General features: G+C 40.7%; 2 protein-coding genes across 2 annotated transcripts in view; both read right to left on the reverse strand.

Annotated features, from left to right (window-relative positions):
- Positions 1 to 17139, reverse strand: part of LOC108776377 (uncharacterized) — a 100612-nt gene extending 83473 nt beyond the window's left edge. Inside the window, exon 1 of the mRNA XM_018542976.1 lies at positions 17076 to 17139. Within this exon, the coding sequence (XP_018398478.1) occupies positions 17076 to 17139 (64 nt within the window). The remainder of the gene's footprint in view (positions 1 to 17075) is intronic.
- Positions 17140 to 19471: 2332 nt separating this feature from the next.
- On the reverse strand, positions 19472 to 21743 carry LOC108776473 (omega-conotoxin-like protein 1). Its single transcript, XM_018543091.1, has 3 exons — positions 21675 to 21743; positions 20483 to 20601; positions 19472 to 19761 (listed from the first exon to the last, which is right to left on the reverse strand). Exons 2-3 carry the CDS (start codon positions 20579 to 20581, stop codon positions 19627 to 19629), a joined length of 234 nt encoding a protein of 77 aa, XP_018398593.1. The 5' UTR covers positions 20582 to 20601; positions 21675 to 21743; the 3' UTR covers positions 19472 to 19626.
- Positions 21744 to 22038: the final 295 nt, after the last annotated feature.

The following is a 22038-nucleotide window of genomic DNA, read 5'->3' on the forward strand; positions in this document are numbered from 1 at the left end:
TCACGTTATTCGATCTTCAATCGGAAAGATATCCAAAACGTAACGCGTCTTACCCCGGGTGACGATGGCCTCGTCAGCGCTCCTGAACGGGTCTCGAGGAGGACGATAGCAACGGGAGAATCAGCGGTGCGACGAGGAAGATCCCGATCGTATAAGCTCGCGACGGAATCGCCGTTGGTAGACGTACAGGATGGGCAGGGGTCGGCAGGGGGCGAGCCGCGTACGAAGGAGAGAGACGGGACGCGGCATTTCTCTTTTCCCGAAGGCTCGGGTGCGACAAAGACGCGCTCTAACGAACGATACGAGCGCCACCGAACTCGTTCGAGACGCGCCGGACAGCGATCGTAGGAGGAAGACGGAGCTTGCGGAGGCTGCGGAGAAGAGAGGAAGGCTCTGCGCGCCCCGGAGGGGTAGCACAACGCAGACGGAAACGGCGGAGACGACGGAGGGAGCGCGAAAGAGAAAGGGAGAAAGAGAGAAGCCTCCCGTTACAAGCTGACCACCGACCCTCTACGAAGGTATACACGAAGGAAGAGAGACAGGCGCGGCGAGGACAGATGCGTGCGAGAGAGCGACCGCGTTTTATCACACCGACACGACTACGCCCGTGTACGTGTGAGCCATGCGGATAGCACGAGGTGTAACATCGGTATTTCCGAGGCGACGGTGTGCGTTCGGTATACGCGTGCACGTATCGGTGAGATATCTCGAACGCTCACCTTCGACCCGAGGATTTGATGTATAAAAGGTAGAGACTTCGAAATTTCGAGGGGGAAAAAAGCTCCTTAAAGGAGCCTACTACTCTCCTCTCTTTTGTCCCTCGATCGTGTACAAAAGATTAAAAATCGAGTATCCTTTTTGAAAGAGGACTTTATATATACATAGCTTGTATCGTAGACTGCAGGATCGCTCTCGATGTTACACCGATCAAGATCCTTTTTTCTTTTCTGTCGACTACAACGCGCGTACGTTACAGAGCATCGCGAGGCTCTCGTGTAATTAAGCGTGAATAAACAAGCGAGCGGACCTATAATTTAGTCGGTCAGGACGGAAGAGGTGCGAGCGAGACGACGAGCGTGCTCGGTCATGCGCGATCACCAGCAAAAGAGAGGCTCCGCTACCCTTTCGATACGCGAAACGAGGACACGCGCAACCTCGCTGTCTGTATTGCGCGCGATGGGGCGCCGTGTCTCGGTGGTGGTGAGAAGCGCCGGCGGCGGCGGGGTTGTAGTAGTATACGCTGAAGAAAAATCGCCGCGAGTCTGTAGACGCCTGTACGTGCGTACTAAGGGGTTGAGAACGGCGTGTGGTAGTGAAAGGGTTGCTGGACAGTGGCGAGCTCCTGCTTAGGCGGTCGCCGGCGGAACTAACGAGAAAAGGGGTTGGAATCTATCACCTTTGCTCTAATGATCGCGCACGGCGCTCTAGTCCTTTCGTATTTGCTACGTCAGCTCGCGATGACCGGGATTGGTTACTCTCTTAAAGAATTTTGTATTATTTTCATACAATATTTCTCAACTCGCAAATGAAAGTTAATCGTTACATTAATTGAAACATTTAAATGATCAGCGGCTATTCTATGTCATGTTAAAACATGATTATCCACCGAGTATAATTATTCGTCAAACGTAAATAATGAAAAGTTTAGAATAATATCTCTAATTAAGAGCCACAAAAGCTTTTTCTTGTATTTCCTCGCGTGTTACGATTCATATCAAATATCAAAATTAATGTCAAAAATGAAAAAACGCGAGGGGACGTAACAGTTTTCTGACAATGTTAAATTTTATTTTATTTTTTTTGTTTACTGCACAGCCGGAACTACAATCGTTTAAGCTAAAATTATTGACTACAAACGACATATTTTCCTCAAAGGTTCAACATACTAAAAGCGATTTTCCAGTAACAGAGAGGTATTTTCATCGATAGCGCGATATGACTATGTGCAAATAAATGGGCCAAACTACGAAACAGTGTGCTCGGTTCAGACCTGCGTCTCAGTGTTATACCACTTTTTACACACTCCCTCCACCGCCCCGTTAACTCCAACCCCGAAAAGCCCACTTACCCAATCATACCCCAATCTACCGCTGGCTCAGCGGCGGCGTGCAAAACTCTCGATCAACCGCCAGTATTTTTATCCCCGCAGTTTTTAAGGTCACTTGTTGCTTCTTACTATGCTAGTGCTGCGAGAAGAAACTCGCCCTCTTTACGAAGACCACGTCTACTTTTTCTCCCAGCGCAACGTTAATAATTGCAGCAGCGAGTGCGGAAAAGTGATATCGTAGCAATTATATCTTACGTGTCTTTACTCTGAATGAAATTGCGGACTAAGAGCAATTATTCAAATCTAATATAAGAGAACGATTATTAGTACATAATAAGTAAAATCTTTTTTTAATACAGATATTCTCGTAAGTCCTAATTTTGTTAAAATTTACCGCTTTAATGATCGCTAAAGATATACCGAGAGATACGATTGCGATAAATTTTTTTTATTCAGTCTGGAATCGATGAATAGTTCTTTATCGTCTTATTCCATCAATCCTACAATAATACTTCCTCTAATGCCTCCGTGAAATTATTTGTTGCATCCCAATGCGCTTTACGCATCAATTAAAACAACGAATCTCTACGGAAAAGTCGGGATGCATTAACAGGCTTTTCCGCATTCAGTATTTAGCGTGTATTAACGAGGAAATCGAGCTGGGTAGCGCGCGCTCGTTAACCTGCTGTAATAATCGCGTCTATATTTGACAAAAGAAGAGAATAAGTAGAGAACGGACCGGTTATAATCAGAAGCCCTGTTCACTTTTAATCCACGAAATATTTCTCCACGATACACCTTGCCGCTACTTTTCTCTCTCTCTCTTTCTCTTATTTTTCTCAATAATCATAATGTTTGCATTCTAGTCGCACGCAATTACTCGAGCTTCCTTGGCGCGGTGATGCGCACCTCTCACCCAGTTTCACCCCTTCGCGCCTCTGTTGCAGCTGCGCACGATATCCGATCAGTGTGGCCGGTATTTTTATTCGTAGATTTTAAGGTCACTTGTTGCTTGTTTAGTTATGTCGGGGTACACACGCGCCGTCAACACACCAGCGCATGGATCGGCTGGAACGCGCGCGAGAGAGAGAAAGAGAGAGAGATAGAGAGAGACAGAGAGAGAGAGAACGCGTAAATGTGTGTGCTCAGCGGGGGCGTTCGCTCTGGTGTATCGTAATGCACGTGGACAAAGCAATCCGCCGACATGTGTTGAGGATGCTACATGCAAGCGCGGGATTGTGTACGTGGCATCGGACCGATAGGTGGACGCCCTGTCGATTTCATTTCCCCCATCGGATGGCGAGGGGGTGCGCCGGCGGGGTTGAGCGTTCTACTATTTTTTTCTGGCTTTTTGCCCCTTTTTTCCGGGGCGTCCGGATTTCGCGTTGCGGTTTTTTTGCGCAGCTTTCGCTACTCGCGCGTGGTGCTCCTACTGCAACCTCTCTCTCTCGCTCTCTCTCTCTTTCTGTCTTTCTCATTTTTCCACGCGCGTTTTGCTTTTCTCTCTCTCAGTCTCTCTCTCAGTCGAGAATACTTTTTCACTCTTTCTCTTTCTACCACTCGCTACCGTCTATCGAAATGTCCCAGTCTCTCTTATCGCTTCTTTTCACACTAGTTTCCTCTCTTTCTCATCGCCAAACTCTCTTCCTTCTCACTCTATTTTTTCTGGCTTTTGCTTTTGTTTTTTGTCAACCACCGTTTGCCGCGTTGCGCGTTCGTTTTGTTTAGTGAGTTATGTCACGGCCACCAAATCGATCTTCGATGTCTGAATACGTGCGGTCTGAATTACGCTTGTAAAGCAATAAGAATTGCGATACCAAATCTTAAAAGTTTAGAACAGCTTCCTATAAGATTACTAAGTTTTGTCCGATTTTCAGATAGGATTAAATGCAGGATTTAAATACCGTATTAAACTCAAAGAGAGCACATATATATGATTTTGTATACAGTATGTAAACGTGGAATTTATTTCGCGAAATTTTGTAAAAGGCATTTTGTAAAATTCGAGAAAAACATTCTCTGTCGAATTATCTGATACCAACTTATGCCTTATGCGCATGAATATGTACTGAAGCACTAATGGCAAGAAGCGTATGCACGCATGTATACAAACGTGAATACATGCGTGAGTGTGTGATGGTTGATTTGCGAGCGTCCAGCTTCCATAGATCGAGCAGATCAATGGCATCGACTCCCTAGAGTCAGTCTTTTCGCCCATCCTACTCCATCAAGTTGTAATGTGCATGTGCGTGATCCGCTAGAACTGAGCGACTGACATATTCGATTCCAATTATCGAATGCGTGTTGTCGTAAACAGGTGCAATCGGGAAACCTTAAACTGGCTTATCGTTCAACGGTCATTTGAGTATAAAGTTGTCAATTTAACGATAAAATGGTCCTTTTGAGTCTCAATATCAAAGACAAAAAGATTTTTCCTTAAATTAAATCACGATATTCCGACCGTTATGTAACTTGTCTCTCATTTTTATTCCGGCAGAAAATTTGCAAAAGAAATCTCGAAAGCAGCGATACCGACTTTTCCTTGAAAATACATCGCGTCTACTCGAGGAATTCAGTGCAGACTGCTGAAAGAGAACATGGCCGATAAAACTCTGAATATTCTATCAAGCTTGCTATTCAAGCATGAGGAATATGAAAAGTGCTTCATATTCTTGAACAATAGTGCTACCATCCTGACGCTAACTACATAATGCGATCACGATTTGCATCAAACTGACGAACCGATGCGATCCTGAACTATCGTTCAAGTCTGTGCGGAAAAGTCTAATTCGATGCCGGACAAACATACGGATGGACGGACGGATTGGTGAACCCGCTGCTGCCGGTGACAGCCACGGTATTAGCATTCCTACCCGGCCAGCAACTTCATACTCAATGATATACCACAGCCAAACGCGTGTACGCGCGTACACAAGCAAGGCGCGCGTTGAAACGTATATACGTACGATGGATTCGTAGCCGCACCGCCGACGGAGGATATTGGGGTGCTTTCGTACTCGTTTCACCATAATAATTCGCCGGCATACAGGCGTACCGTACGTTTACACGAAGGTCGGCTACGTCGGTACTGAAAGGTACCTCGGCTCAACTTCGCGCACCCCCTTCGCCACCCGACCGCTACCCTCTTTTTCTCATCCTCTACGTAACCCTCTCCTCCTCCCCCTGCGTTCACCGTCCTCCTCTACTCTTCTGTTTCTCGCTTTCCCTCGCGGTCCTGGACTGCAGTCAGAGTCGCTCCGCTTCTCCACCTTTGACCATTCGAATTAAACCTTTTAACTGTCGCATTGTTTTTGATGGCTCATTTTCTCCCGCGAAATTGTTATTTAAACTCGTTCCGAGAGCTACATACGTACGTCGGACGACCGACTACTTCCGCTCGTTTCACCTTGCTCGATCACTTTCACTCGTAATGTAATGCTTTTACTCATTTTGACAATCTTTCCCTCTTTTCCTTTACAGATCTCCTATTCGTCGATATACTCTGGCAGTTCACAGAAAAGCATCGAGCAGAAGTACAATAATTTGCGGTTCTTAGGATAACTACGATATGATACAGACAGAAAAGGTAAGACTGATTACGTTCGAAGCACAGTACAGAATAAATCAGATGCTGTCTATGCAGCGATATTAGTAGTAGCGTTTAAGTTTTAGTGTATCCAATTGATTGAATCGTATCCCTAAACATTAACGCATCGCTGTCGGGGCTTGTAACTATATAAGCGATAACTAGAATACACTCTGGGTCTGGAATTACATTGATTTTCAATCTATAAGTATGCAACTCGAATTTACATGGACCCACAAAGGTATGACGATATCCGTAACACATATTCGTTATGCGATCGTAGCCCATTGCGACGATATGTAAAGTTTATATTGCAAAAAGTAACGTACGAGAAGGTCACCGATAGCCATTAGATTCGCATTAAAACTTGCCACTGTCGTCTTCATCGCAGTGCCATCATCGCCGACGAATCCGTGGGAATTCCGGCAACGAGTTACGCTTTGTCCCCGCGGACCCGTACTTGCGGCCTAAACCGAAGCGAATTGCGGCTGGGTATGAAAGCTTTCAGAATAGGCCCGGGTTTGCTATATTAGCCCGTAGTTAGATTTTAGTTTAATGATTTCCGCCGGACAATGTCCGTGGTAATGGCGTCCGAATCCCCGTTCGCCTCGTTCTACCCGAGCACATTCTCCGAATGGTTCCGCGGCGTGAACCCGCAACACGTTCCTCCACGCACTCAGGCACGCGCGCATACACGTGTGCCGTTCGCCATCGCAGAATACGTCCGTAAGTGGCGGCACTTATTGACGTTCGCGCGTCCGCGATCTTAACAATGCAGATTGAAGGTACGCTTCCCAACGCGGGGACAACGGACAAATCCGGTAACTATGACGACCGATTGTCGTTCCTGGGAACTTGCTCACGTTACGTTCGTTCAGAAATTGCTAGCCTCTACGTCGTAGATGCATTAGGCTGCGCTTCGTATACCTGTACCGAAATAACGTGCAACGAAAATCGTCGAGCGACGCACAGATACAAAGCACTCGGAAACATTCAGGCAAATACTCTGCTCTCACATTTTCTTTATTCCATAGACTCGCATCATAATTTGTACAGTCAAAAACGTGTCGAAATTTTTTGTGAAAAATTTAAAGAAAAATCTATACGTTAAAAGTAGCTCGTAGAGGCAATCAACTCTCTTTATTAACGTTCATATCTTATATACTCTTTTCAATCTGATTTATTTTTGAGATCTCCCACTGCGAGACATCTCATAAAACCGTTACAATCACGTGTGAATATAACCGTTGAAACTATTAAAAGACTGGTGGTTTAGCGCCTCGAAAGGATATCCGGCCCTTTAAAAGAGCACCTAACTTTTGCCAACGTCTTCGTTATGGTGAGTGAGCAATCGTGTACATGGGGTCGTACTTCCTTGTGGGCCCCCCTACAGGTGCACCCCATACCAAGATTAGGCGGACACGCAACATGCTTGCTTACTCCTTCGTGCAGTCTACCTTTAACGCATGGTGGATTCTCTCAACCGACCGTCTTGCACGCATGATCTCGAGTCGGTTATTTCTTATCTTGCAAAATGAGCCAACCGTTTGCCACGTGTTTCACTGGTCATCTTACCTCGTACCTACGGGTAACGTTACGTTAATTCGGCAATTAATAAGAAAAGTCACAATCTTATCTTCACTTTACGATAATAACATCATCTTATAAGAGTATCGATATAAAAGGCAAGGAAGTAAATACAGAAACGACTTTCCCTATGCAAAAAAAATCAGAATCGGAATCGCGAACGCGCGAAACACCGCGTTTGCGTCCGCTTCATTAAACAGATAAAATTTGCATTGTATTTTAAATACAATAAACAGGTAACACTGCGGCGAACTGATATATCCGCGTGGCGATTGGTTTAAAGTGGTTTAAAGGGAGGTCGATGGTATCGAATTCTCTTTTTGATGCACAGCCAAGAATATTTTTCCTCATAATACCCAAGCGCAATGCACAGATAACAGATTAATATTCAAACAAATAAATATTTATTTTGCAATCAGGCAGCAACAGGTAGCAACGTAATTAAAGCGTGCAGTTTAAACATTATTTTAACAACGTTTCCGGGCACTGACAGGTATGCGATAATTATTGATGGCAATTAGAGGTGTGCGGTAATGTGGGATTATGCGGATTTATAATTTAATCGATATCATAAAGTGATATTTAGTTTTTCTGTTTTATACAACGAGATCAGCGGCCACAGAAAATTTAACTAAAGCATCAGGCTTTTATTGGAAATTATAAATCGCACACGGCCTGTTGCACATTCTGTTTAATTACTCGTATAACGTTAAGTTTGGCTTGTGCAGAGAGGATAGTAGCTCAATTTGCTGTTTCAACGAATCATCAGAACTAGCTATCTTCGTTCTCGGATATCTTTACATGACTACGGGTTCTACGACTAAGTAATTGTATGCGGAAGTCTAACAGGGCGATAGGCTGCATGATAATTGAAGGGCGTGACGCGAGTCAACGTATATAGAGTATTTCAGAAGTTACACACCCTTTCCACTATAGGTTATTTAGTAAAGACTTGATGAGAGTACTATATATATATATATATATATTTTTTTTATTTGCTAAAGTTTGCATTTTAAAACATTTTTTCTTTTTTTCATTTTGAAGATTTAACTTTATAATTATTCGAGGCCAAGAAACAGGTAATGCGAAGCCAATATAATCGAAATTAATACAATCATTCTTTACATCGCACGAAAAATTCACATCACAAATTTCCGTCAAAATTGAAAAATAATAAAAAATGAGGCCGAAACTTTTTCTCTACATATATTACAGATTCAAATAATTCTGAATCACATCTATGCTCTTTGTATTCTTGTTTAAAATCTCAGAGAGATCTGCTGCTTTGATCCGCTGCAATCCGCGCTCACCTTTTTAATTCGTATCGCAGAAGCTTTTATCCTTTCGACATAATTATTTCGAAGGTTCTCGCGGCCTTCGTAAAAATATGATATAGCGGCGAACACGGGCGTTGCATATATTCTGCAGGTGTCTTTTATATTCTCATTATCAGCCGAAATAAATGACTTTATGATACAAAGTAGATATAACCGTTTGGCAAACGAATCTCTTTTGCACAATTGTGTAGTTTTAACAATGTAGTTTTAACATGGAGAAAAAGGCTGATTTATAGAGTTGTCGATTTGAAATATAAATAAATGTAGAGATGATATAATTTGTATATAGAAAAAACGCATATTCGATATTAAAACGTTTTATCGTGTACCAATTTTAGCCACAAATGCAAGTAATCGAGTTTTACACGCGTATCCACATCTAGTTCTAGATAACCGTAAGGGACAAAGATTCCAATCAAGATATGGCTACTTGCTTCGAAACAACAGTATCTTAGTACGGCGTTATCATCAGGGGACTATCTTTATCCGCTATAACGTTCGAGGCTCGCTACATTCACGGCCTAAGGGACATTCAAGGAATAACAAACCTAGTATTCAGACACGAAAAGTTATAGCCATGTGATTAAAATGTTCGATAATAATTATCTAAAATTTTTTTATATATATAATTACAATTGTTTAACTATACTCATAAAAATGAATTTTCTCTAGATTGAATGTTCTAGACCATATAATTCACAGAGCGAACAAGCTGACGTTATGTATCATTATTTTGACGTTTTAAACGTTAAAATAACGTCAAAATACAAATACGTAAGTAATGTCAGTTTGTTTGCTGGAAAGTTTTATATTACTACTTTCGCTTTTATTAATACTTTCGATAAATATTTCAAGCTATTGAAATATTAATGTAAAATAATTTTAATATTAAAAGTAGTATATATACAGTATTAACATCACGAATATGTTATTACTAAAAGGCTGCATCGGATCATGTTTCATCAATTGATGCAAAACCGAAAATAATTACAATCGACGAGGATTAATTTAGATTACGCTAATGCGTATCGTTTATTACTTGGAAATCAAAAATACAAACGAATACCATTGATAGAGTGCTTTTTAATTAAGCCGTCTTGTAAATTGCTCTCTGTCGCGTTGGCACAGTGGATCACTTCACGCTAATTTTTCGCTGTTAATTACAAGTATTTGTTTGATTATCGACACCGTGGCGAGTCAATAATAAAATCACGAACCGCGTATAATTGTTTTTGTGATCATGAACATTTTGTCAATTTCAAACGCTGCCACTGTGATTCGATGCGCGCGGTTTCGCGAGTACTCACTTTAATCGGCGAGAAAAATGGTGGGAGGGGATATAAATCGATGGAAAAGCCCAGCGTGAGCGGGAAAAGTGTCGGCGACACGCGAGCGTACAATGAGATATTAATACTCCCATTTGGTTTCGATTTCCTGGAAAAACGTTTGATGGAGATAAAATTACCGGCAACAACGGTACAGCGCCACAATAAATCAACCGCACACCCACCGTCATTTCCATTGTATAAAATCCGGCCAATTATGCGGACTCGATGAGGATCGTATCGATCATTATCTTTGATTTCATTAACGATGAAATTTAGAATGAAAATATTCCATGACATATTTTTGATCGTTACATCGTTAATGATCCCCGTGTATATTTACTCTTTCAGGATCGTTTTATCAACGGATTCTTTACAATATTAAATTTTTCTCGAAATAATAGATTTAATAATTTAGAGTATAAAAAACTTTCTAAATTAAGAAATTTATTCTCTCTCTCTGCAAATAAGATATTTAAGTATTTTCTTTATAAAAATACGAAATTAAATAATTACAAAAAGTGAATATTTTTTTAATGAAATCGTTAATACCGATAAATTGGTACTATACATGTTTCAGTTACAAGGAATCATAATGTTCCGCGATTTCTTGCGATACACCGCACACATTTCGACATGCGTTCTTCGCGTCTATGATTCAACCGGCATAAACCTTGCTGTATCCGCGATGCAAGTTACCATGTCAAACATGATCATGCTCGCAGCCTAACCGTGACTCGTCCCACACACGATTGCATTCGCACTCAATAGGGTCACCGTATCAGTGGGTTGTGTGCCACCATGGTGCAGGGACACGGTGGTTCACCCCCACGTGCTGCACCCTCTGATAATAGTATTATGATTCGCCTGATTGTGGAAATAAACACGGGATCGTACGGGGTGTAATGTATACATATACATATATATGTGTATATATATAGATACACATATGCAATACATATCACACGTGCGTATACGCACATATCAATGGACACTTGCACAAACGCAGCGACTCGGACAGTTCACGCCGCCGGTTAAATACGATGTGACAATAAATTTTGTTCCGTCGATCGGCTGGTCGATCGCATCGTCGATAATTACGATCGTGCGATTATCTCATCTATGAGCGGTAACGATGCTGCGGTATAATTCGCAGATGATTATTCGAGCAGTATGCGTTTCATCGAGAATCAGATCGCTGCATTGACAGAAGACATTTATCAACTCCCCGAACAACTTTATGCACATTTAATTGAAATCTTCAGCATTTTATGATCTGATTATATAATATCTATAGTAGATTTGATTTATTTAAGCTTAACGACTCATTTCGCAGTGAACCTAAGGCACGTGATTTTTAAACGATTTAATGCAGTATTCAAGTAATAATATAATTTTAGAGCGAATACATTCGATATATCCGATCACAAAGCAAAATATCTTTATTTTAAAAATCAACTTTACTTGTTCTGAAAAGATATACAACTTTTAATAGGAAGTAAAGTAAAGCTTGTAAAATGTACAATGTTACTAAATTCATAAATTCGATATGAAATACGATAGACGTATGCTCCTTGACTCTGAAACCAAACATACACGAGTGCATAAATAAGAAACATATAATAGGCATCAGCAGAAGAAAGTAAAGCATTGTTATTTATATCTATATAGTATTATAGATATGATTTGTTTGAGCTTGTCAACTCATTTCGCGATTTAATATAAAAATTCGAGTAATAATAGAAAATATGATTTTAGTAAATATATTCTCAATATCACAGAGCAATATCTTCAGCTAAAAAGTCAGCTTTATTTGTTCTGAAAATGTATGAAACTTGTATTAATACAGGAAATAGAATAAATGTTAGGATTGTAGATAAAATATACAATATTGTTAAATTCGTAAATGTTCAATATATAAAATACGATAAGCGCGTATAATCCTCGACTCTGAAACCGGACATGCACGAGTGCGACAATTAAGAAACGCGCATAATAATAAGCATGAACAAAAGAAAGTAAAGCACTGTTTAAAATATTAAATTAACGGTATCATATTCACGGAGAAAAACGCGCGCTTCGCACGCATTCTTTCGCTATACGTTTATGAACCACGTCGTGTCAAGATTCCGGCGACGACCGGAGCTCGCGCGAAGCGTCGAAGGCGCGAAGTCCGCGAATATTTCGTAGGACGACATCACGTGCAACAGGCGTCTCGATAGGGGGAGGGGGGCACGTGCGTTTGGGCTGCCTCAGAATCTTCGGTATTTGATCGGTATCGATGGCGACCAATACGCGCGCATCGGTGTACATAGCCGACGCGCGCGAACGTGCTGGCGTGTGTTTGTACGAGAATGTACTCCGACTAGTGTATGGGTAACAGGGTCACTGTGCCAGCAGGACACGAAGGGGTCGTACACCCCCTCGTTCCCGATTGTCCGAATACGTAACAGACTATTGGCACTACCGGTGTATCACGTTTGGTGTAGATCAATCGATCAGCCCCATTGATCGCGTTACGTGCTTGCTCATACCGGCGCTTTACTATCTATAAACACTATTGCGCGGATTCACTGTCGCTTTAGGTATGCGTCGACCATTAATTATCAAGGCAGATAACATCGGCTACCAATGCTAAACCGATGTAGCCAGTGTAATATGTAAAAAGCTAGGGGGACTGTCGAAACCATTCTGTTTCTTTCCAAATAGTCGATCGTGTGCATTTGTTCCAATATCATTGCTTATTTAACAGCGTAGACGGTGATAAGATGACAATATTAAATAATCTATCGTATTGTACGTGTACCTATTCATTTTATCTCTATATTAGTATTATTTATTTAGAAGTGTATGTGTTTATCAATTTTCGACATTATTTTGACCGTTAAAACAATTGCGTTATCAAAATCCCTAGAGTCCTATTAATTATTTTCCTGCATCCGCAAAGTCGTCTGTCGCGTGACTAGAAAAGGGTGTGGCTGTCATCCGGATAGTCGCCGAATGTATTAAGACATCACGCGGCGCTCACATAAAAGTAACGTCGGGCACATTTGCTAAGTCAAATGATATGAATTCACTTTTACTTTATTTTCTATTACTTTGAGTTATCAAGAATAGGTGTTTATGTATTCTTCAAAATGATTATTAACTCGGCATGATTATTAATTATTAAACCTTAATGGTTAAACCTTCAACACGTATATATACACTCGAAAGGTATGTACAGTGCGGCGCCGCACTCTGTATATCTATTTTTCATTACCTTCCCAGTGTAATTAGAGTACATTTCGGTATCTTTGCGCGAGGCAATTGTATTACATTTCCCGTAGCGACTGAATGTAATTATTTTTACAACGAACCAACCTGAACCGGAACGGTGAACGCGACTACTAATGATTCCACGGCATATCGGCACGATATAACAGAGCCGACGAACTTGCCAAAAATTCAGACATGTGTAATACGCTATTGTTTTCGTCGAGCGAATGGAGCGTAACATCTTGTTCGAACGGCGTATGATAGAAGAATCCGAATGATTGTGGACGGACGGAGAATCGATGGTTAAACCCGACGCAGAGAAGACAATTCACGGGCTTAGCTGCGTGTAATAAGAGACCGGTGTTTTTGGCTCGGTATGGGACGATGTTGTCCGGCCGCCGGATCACCGTGCATGGGGATAGAACGTAGGTGAAATGAGGGGTGAAGGGTGTCCAGTGACGATAGGTCGCCATGGCAACCGACTGCACCGCCTCACCACCCCGTGCATCCCCCATGGCTGCAGTCCGAGTTTGCGAGCGGAACTGCATCCTGGCAGAATGGGAAGAGAGGGAGGACGACGGAGAGGCACCCTGAATTTCGGTGGATAAGTGCGGAGGCACGGAGACGGGGTTTGAAACGAGGGAACGGACAGTCACCCCTGCGAATCTATGTCTAATGATTATCGCGTATCCTCGGTCCGTCGAGATCCCCATGGAATTCAGCCTTCCGCGTTCATTAAAAATATCAAAGCCTCGTCGAATCGAGAAATCCCCTTCGCAATGGCTTACACGACGGAAGTCTACTTGGAAGATTCGCAAATTATTCGCAAAAACGTCGTACGCAATATTAACAGCTACAATTATTATTATATATTTGTTACAAAGTATTTTTTTTTCCTCTCCGCCATTCGCTACAAAAAAGTAAAACAAGTATAGGCTTCGCAATTTGCTTAAGGCAAATGTATATACGTCAAAGTGCAAACGCACGTCAATGGGGTTAATGGCACGAAAGAAATTGATAGAGTAACGCTTGGCGCACAGACACGCGATCGGAGATAGTCAAATAACGACTTTTACTCCGCGGTGCAAGCAGCGTAATGGTCACTCCCGGCGAATCTCCTTGAACGAGGCCAATCGTAGCCATTCCGCGCGAAACACGGCATTAGGGCTCGCCTCGTGCTGACGGACGTGCACGCGACTTTGAGAGTTTTTCGCGGAGAGGGGTAGCCACAGGTACGGAAGGCGCATTACATTATTTATCTTATTTATCGGAGTTTGCGCCATTTTCTGATCTGATTCAACGATAGTGGTCACGTACGACCGCCTGGCGTCGGAGACAGCACACAAGGTGGCGTGTTAGAAAATTATTATATACCTTACTTTGCCGTCTGTCTGTACCGAGTGAATATTTTATTAATTCCATAAAGCGTCCACCTCGGCTTATATTTGTGCGCCGGAGGCCTTCATCACGTCGACGAGCACACGTCAAAAATGCCAAATGCCCTTTATTTGAAGCAACGCGCTGCTTCCGCGAGCTATAATTGCCCTAGAGCGAAGCTTTCGCGTTGCCAAAAGCTGATGATAGCTAACACTCGTCAGTAAATCAATCGAGCGTACAGAAAGTGTTATTGAAATATATGGCACGTGTTTTAATATATTTGAATGACTCTCTCTCTCTCTCTCTCTCTCTTGTGCAGGAAAATGCACGAAAGATTGAACAGGACTTTCTAACATATAGAAATATTTCTAAGGAAAACCATTATTTATAAACAATCTTTGAATTTTACTTTGATCTAGGTGAGATCAAAAGTGTGGTCACACACTAATTGGAAACAAGACGATAAAGGAATTGAAAGTTTGATGATGCGGAATAAGGTACGCTCGGTATCCTTAGTTCCTAGGGCCTAAGCCGCAAACTATGAATTTATGCAAATCGAGATAAGACTGGCACGTCTCCATGACCTCGGCCGAACCCCCCATGGCCGCCGGGGTTACGTAGTGGCTTACAGTTCGGACTTCATGCCCTCCGTACGAACCGGACTAGCCAAACGGTCCGAACTATCCGCGGACTTAACCGACTGTTAAGTTCGACTTGAGTTACTCGCAAGACCGACCCCGTGTAATCCGAAGGATCTCAGCGAAATGCTCGGTATGATTGTGTAAGCGCCACGCTCTCAAGTTGCAAAGGAGTCTCGACCCTCTCGGCGGTATCGTGGTTTGATCAGGATAGAGACCGGCAAATAATAAGCAGCAGTCGAGAAGTTGCCGTCGTGCGATGGTGGAAGTTGAAGGATGATCGTGATTCTAGAATAATTCGTGCAATCGAGCCGCGACGTTCAGACAGGCATGTATCAATATTTCGATAAACTAGGTCAACGCAAAACAATATATTTTTCGGGTCATTGGCATTCAGTCAATACAATTTTAAAATACAATACTATACGTAACAAGAGAGCTTACTCTATATTTCTTTTTCTTTAGTTGACTATATCTGGTACAGGCCAATCGATTTTGTTATAATCCCTCTAAATAGACGATATCTTTCTACAAGACGAGAAAGACTATATGGAAAAGCAAAATATATTATTTGTAAATTGTTCTTATTATGGTATTTATTGTGTGAGATGTTATAAAAAATTTTATTCAGATCCAATATTGCCCTTATTTCTTATCCGTTGTGTGTTCTCATCACAGTCTAATATATGTACTTTAATATTGTAAAATTTTATTGATCTAAAAGAACTTTATTACAAAGAGACAACGGGGAAAGCGAATCGATGGTTCTCGCACGTGCGATTTGATAAAGTCCGTCTTGATTTCAAGCTCGTTTTTCCTGACGTAGGTAGTGCCGATAGTATCGTCGTGAATATTTCAATGTGCGCTTAATCGTCACGATTCGTCAGAATAAAAAAAAAAATATATATATATATACATGTATACTTAGTCGGTTGAATCCCAAGGAAATAACGAATGCAAGAAATCAATTCCAGGCAAGATAGCCGAGGCGGGGCTTCGTGCATGTGATAGACTGTCACGTGTATACGTTCGCGCGCGATACGTTCGAGGCGAGACCCAGGCTAAGCCGACGATAAGATCGGTCGCGTGAGCTAGCCTAGGGGTAGTTTGCCCCAAATGGCTAGTCCCATTTCCCTTGTCTCTAAGTAGTCGGGTGTTTGTATCGCGCGGTATCGCGCGCCGTGTGTATTGGTGCGCGTCACCTCGGTATTCGCATTCTCCTCAACACCGACCTGTCCTCGTCACCGTCACACTTTACCCCCTCCCCTCTATTCGTCGGATCAGCCCGATAACGGAAAATCACTAGCGCGTCCCCGATGCCGCGGCTATGCCTGACAAAGCGTACGGTTTAAACGCTCTTTTTGTCCGCCCGTCGAGCGAAATGACAAGATGAACGGTAATTTTCGACTACAGCGATGTCATCGAAGCTGCGGAATATCTCCCGTCGCCGGCTCTAAATCCTTCTGGACTCGGAGCGTTCAATGTCGGACAAGACGAGCGGGTTCTCGAGCGTCCTCGAAGCGCCATCAGAAAAGTAGCGCGCCGGCGAGTAGTAGTAATCTGGCGACAGTTTCATTAACGCTCTTCCGGCAGATCCGTCGAGGATTTGGGGCGGAGTGCATGCCTGGTATGCGCTCGCAGCCTATCTTCTCTCCCGTTCCTTTCGCAAATCGGCTCCGGTGCCTCCCTTTCTCCGTGCTCGGGAGAGCGCTTTTGGGCCATGCGAATCCGGCGGACAAGTACCCACCTGAAATCCTGACGTCCTGACGTGGCACTGCACCGCGGTAGTGAGAGATCGCGTTGCACAGCCGGGGCTGCAGGGCTAAGCTCAGCACATTGCTGTGTACCTTCCGGCTTACGGCCGATAATGTTTTCATATTGTGGCGACCGCGTATGTTCGCGGCATGCCGCTGGCATTACCTCGCTTCTTGTAAGCTCGCAGCTGATCTTGCTCGAGAATGGGACAGGTCGGACAATCCTTCATTTCCTCTCCCCTATCTCTCTCTCTCTCTCTCTCTCTCTCTCTCTCTCTCTCTCTCTCTACTCTCTGCGATGTTCGTATCTTCGATCTTCCTCCTCTCTCTTGTATCACTATTATACTTCGCTCACCGTAATCTTCTAGCATCCGACACGATCCGCCGCGGGAACGTGCTTAAAAGTAGGCTGGAGAACCTGCTGTGTGGCATACTTCGCCGGATGAGAACTTAAAAGGAACCACGAAGAGAGACACTCAACTCGAGTCAAGGACTTGCCTCGGCTCACCGTTTGTCTCCGGTGCTCTCTTCATACATCCTTCTTCACCTTCCTTCTCTCTATTTTTTTTTCCTTTCTACTTTCGACGCTGGGATTTTGCGCGGCTCTCGCCGACCCGTCCTTGAGGCGCGGCCTTGACACTACTTCGAATGATGCTCGTGTGCTTTCTCTTTTCGAACGCCAAGTACGTCGCGTAACTGGATTCGGCGTGTAAGAGAATTCCACCAACCCAGACGACTGTACGCAATTCATTCGAGTCTCGAGAAATAAATAAATGTATGTGGTTTTTGTGTGCTTTCGATCAATTAATTATAAAATTATTTGAAAACATTTCTCTCTGACTGACAAAAGTACATATCGATTGTCGTAGGTGAGAAAATACTCGAGAGCTCGTGTACTGTAAGTGTATATATATATCTAAGACAAAAAACACGCGCATGAAATATGATCGTACGCCATATGGCAATTAAGCTGGGGCACGATAAGGGACAGCGAGCAAATATTTGCATGGTGACGTCTTTACTAGCAACCGATTATATGTGTATAGAATACCTTTTCGCCTTATCGATGTCGCAACAGACATAGATTTATGAAAATTAAAAATGCGAAAATGAATTATTTGCCTATCATATGGGCTTTGGTAAATTGAAGATTGTAATAGGATTTATTGTAAAACAAAATTATAACAAATAAATCGTACGTTTGAGGGTAACGAGATCAAAAAACGTAAATTTAATCAGAAGCAGCAAACTCGCGCAAGTAACGAGATTATGAACTTTCAAGCAACACGCATATTTTTGTGCGGAGCAATTGCATGATACGTTTTTCTTTGTTGATTAAAGATACGCGCGTGTACGTCTGTCTTTAATTTGTCAAGAAGGTTAGATTTCTGTTAAAACACTACGATGGTCAAAGAGCACGTGCGGTCCAGCGCAAAAGAGTTGGGGCGCTTAACTTTAAGCCGGCGCTAATGAGATTGGAACACGGCGGAAATTTTGTATAACGAACCGAAGAAGCTTTTGGTCTTTGAATCAAAGTCCACCTACTTTTCAAATTTACAAAGGCCTCGGCCCCGTCGATGAAATATATTCACGGCAGAATATTACAAAGAGGAACTTCTCGAAATTTTGCGAACTCTTATTAGCGCCGATCACGTTAAATACTCGGTAAATTGTTCTATGCAATATTCAGTCTTCTCAGGCGTCGTTTTATAAGACGCGTTATTTTCAATAATTGTGGAGAGATACGTATGAGATATCACGTGTTGTGAACACGGGATTTAAAACTCTGATACGGCAACCATGACAATACCTTCACATGTTATTAACTTATCCATCGTAATCTGGAGACATGGAAAGAAATCGTTCACGAGAGCGCGATTCCGAATCGACCATATGGCGAGTTCTGGTACGGGCTTATCGAAAGATAAGTCGATGCTATTAAACCACCCCAACGGACCCCCGCGCACCTGTCCTTCGCACGCCACGTAACATGTCGAGTCCAGTGGGATTTTTACTCCGTTCTGCGGATACACCGGCGGAGTCTTTTTATCGAACAAAGGCTCGCCTTTTAACGAGTATACGGTAAACCGAGATAGGAGATAGTGAATTTAAATGTCCTCGAATATAACAGACGGGACGCACGCGTAGAGAGGTGCACAGGGCGGACAAAGCCGGGGGATCGTCGCGACGAATCTATCCGCTCGAAATTTTCGTCACTTGGCAATCCTGGAGTGTTCTTTTTCATCATTTTGCGTCGACAAGTCCTTTTGAAGTATGCGTTATAGTTTATCGCTAAGAAATCCGATAACGCGAATGATTACGTTATTTTGAAAAGTTCTTCTAATTATTAGCCAACGCAAATTAATAAGATAGCAATATTCTTCTGACAATTTTATTTTTCACTTACGAGAAGAACATTACATTCTTTAGAAAAAAAATTGTTATAAACGAAGTGAACACTTTCAGTTAACTTTTTAATTTCATTTTTCATTAAAAGATGTTACTTATATATCTACAATGAGTATACTGTGTGTTTATTTTTTATATATATATAATATTGTATATCGTATTGATTTTTTCTGATTATTATACAAATGTTATACATTAATATTTAATTTCTCAAAATACAGTCTTCAAATCAAAAGTAAATCAGATGAATAGTAGATTAAGAGACACGTCATCCATCATAATATCCTGATATAGAAAACTTATCTGTTCTAATAATCTTTGCCCTTTCGGCCTAAAATCTTCTCACGTTGTGCCATCAATTCTTCCTCAGTAATTATAACTTGACATCTGTTTGCATAACGATGACATCTCATATTGGGGCAGCATTGCGATTCAGAAACGCACTAAAATTTGATAAACAATCTATTATTTGTCACATAAATTTAATTTAAACTGAAATAATAAAAAATATTATAATAAATAATTTCATAAATCTGAACGTAAAAAGTAACATATCAAATCAGTTTTAAGAAAATATTGACATGCATAGAAAAGATAATATGTACAGAATTTTTGTAAATAATAGCATTACAATCAACAAGCACATTTCTTGTGGAAAAACAAGTGAAAATTAAAAATAAAAGCTTGTCAGTAATAAAAAATTTATTTGTTATTTTTACTTGCTTTTTTACGACAAATTATTTGTTTGTCAATATTACAGTTTACTAGATATTCTACATAACAATATGCAAATTAAAAACATCGAATCAAAACAATATAACAAAATTAGAAAAATATAAACTTTGAAGAAATGTATGAAAATATATTTTACGTTATTTTAAGTAGATATTCTAAGTAGACTTTTACATTATTCAATACTGGCGGTATATGTTACCGTTAAAATTATATGCACATTTTGTACGTACTGGAATAAAATTTCCTGATTTACTGTATGTTTAACAGTATCTCGTGTAAATAGTGATTCATATGAATCGTTTAGCATTTCATTACGCAAAATCATTTCCTTTATTTTCCTTATTGATTGTAGCAATACTGCGTTTTATAAAATGAGTATGAAAAAAAGCGACTTTATCAGAAAAATAAAGCATGCAAGAATATACTAACAGGGTCACCATGTCGACCGCAGTTAAACTTATCGGGAGCGCCCATGATAAGAGACACAGCTAGCAACGCTACAAAGACGTACAGCATCAATTTCGCCATCTTCTCAAAAGTGTCGTATCCTGCAATCAAGTAATTTTCACGAATTAGACTCAAATGCGAAAATAATAAAGAGCATTGCAAATCGATAATGTAGTATCTATCAAAATTATTTTTAATTGCTCAAGGTTATAATAATGGTGTTAAAAAATAGAATAACTCATTTGTTATTTTAAAAATATTCAATTTTAATTCCTAATTTATACGTGACGTTCAGACTAAGTATTCATGAAATCCAGTTTACATAATGCGATAAGTCGACCGTGAGTTTTATACTTACGCAGCACAGATTACAGGTATATGTGAATGAATCATCGAGGTCTGACTCAAGTTAGTTCTTTAATAGGCAAAGTAACCGTTAAGTTTTAGAATTGTATCTTACAATTTGCTACTCGGACTACTACTACTCCATTACGAATAAGTTCCTAATATGTCGTTGACTAAAAACTATACAATCATTTTAATCGTGAGCGTATGTCGAATGCTCTGTGTGATATTTAATAACATAGCAACACACAGTAAATCATTTAAAAAATCGTTTATTACAATTAAATTTTGTTATATTAACGTACATTTATTATATATATTTTTTATATATACATCTTTTTGGTTTTCTAAATTTCACAACTTTTTAAATTAATCTACAATATTGAAATATTTTTAATTGGGACTTTAATATTTAATTTTTTCTTTATTATGTCATGATAACAAATCAAAATTTAAAATTTATGGCATATAGTGATAAATTATGACACCTATTGAAAAATATTCTTAATATATATTTCATATAAATATAGACGATTATATAATTGAAGGTCTTGGATAAATTAACACACAATGCAATAAGTTTCTAAAGATTAAATTTATTTATGTTGTCACTTCATTAAAATTTATCATTGATTTTCTGACGGCTATTTAATAAACAGTAAACAAAATTTATATAAACAGTTTTACAATAATTTTATAATTTTGCTATATGCGCGACTCATTGTTTCATTTTACCCAATATTTTCAATTATTATATTTTATAGATTTTGTGACGAATATCTGATATGACAGAGTAGGCGAATTAAAATTTGTATTGATAAATACTCACCAGACAAAAGTTCTTCAGATTGAACCGACTCGAGAGCTCGACCTCGACTGAATTCTTAGTTTACAATGGTCGAAGCATTTATACGACTATGACTTACACAAGTAAATCCGTCGATGTACGTATCTGACTACGCATAACCAATTAGAGAGAAGGCATTACATTTTCTCATACATGTGGCGTATGAATGTAATGACTACATTTACAGTATGTTTATATCGTATATATACGTCTCGCGCATATATTTTACATATCATAGTATATGCCAGAAATTTCTTTTTTTTTAATGATATCTTATTTGCATTCAATGACTTACATATGCAATTAGTTAGCCATTCTTTAGTTAGCCATTCTTTAGTTAGTTAGC

The sequence above is a fragment of the Cyphomyrmex costatus genome, unplaced genomic scaffold, assembly GCF_001594065.2.
Source record: "Cyphomyrmex costatus isolate MS0001 unplaced genomic scaffold, Ccosl1.0 scaffold36, whole genome shotgun sequence".
In the NCBI taxonomy this organism is placed as follows: domain Eukaryota; kingdom Metazoa; phylum Arthropoda; class Insecta; order Hymenoptera; family Formicidae; genus Cyphomyrmex; species Cyphomyrmex costatus.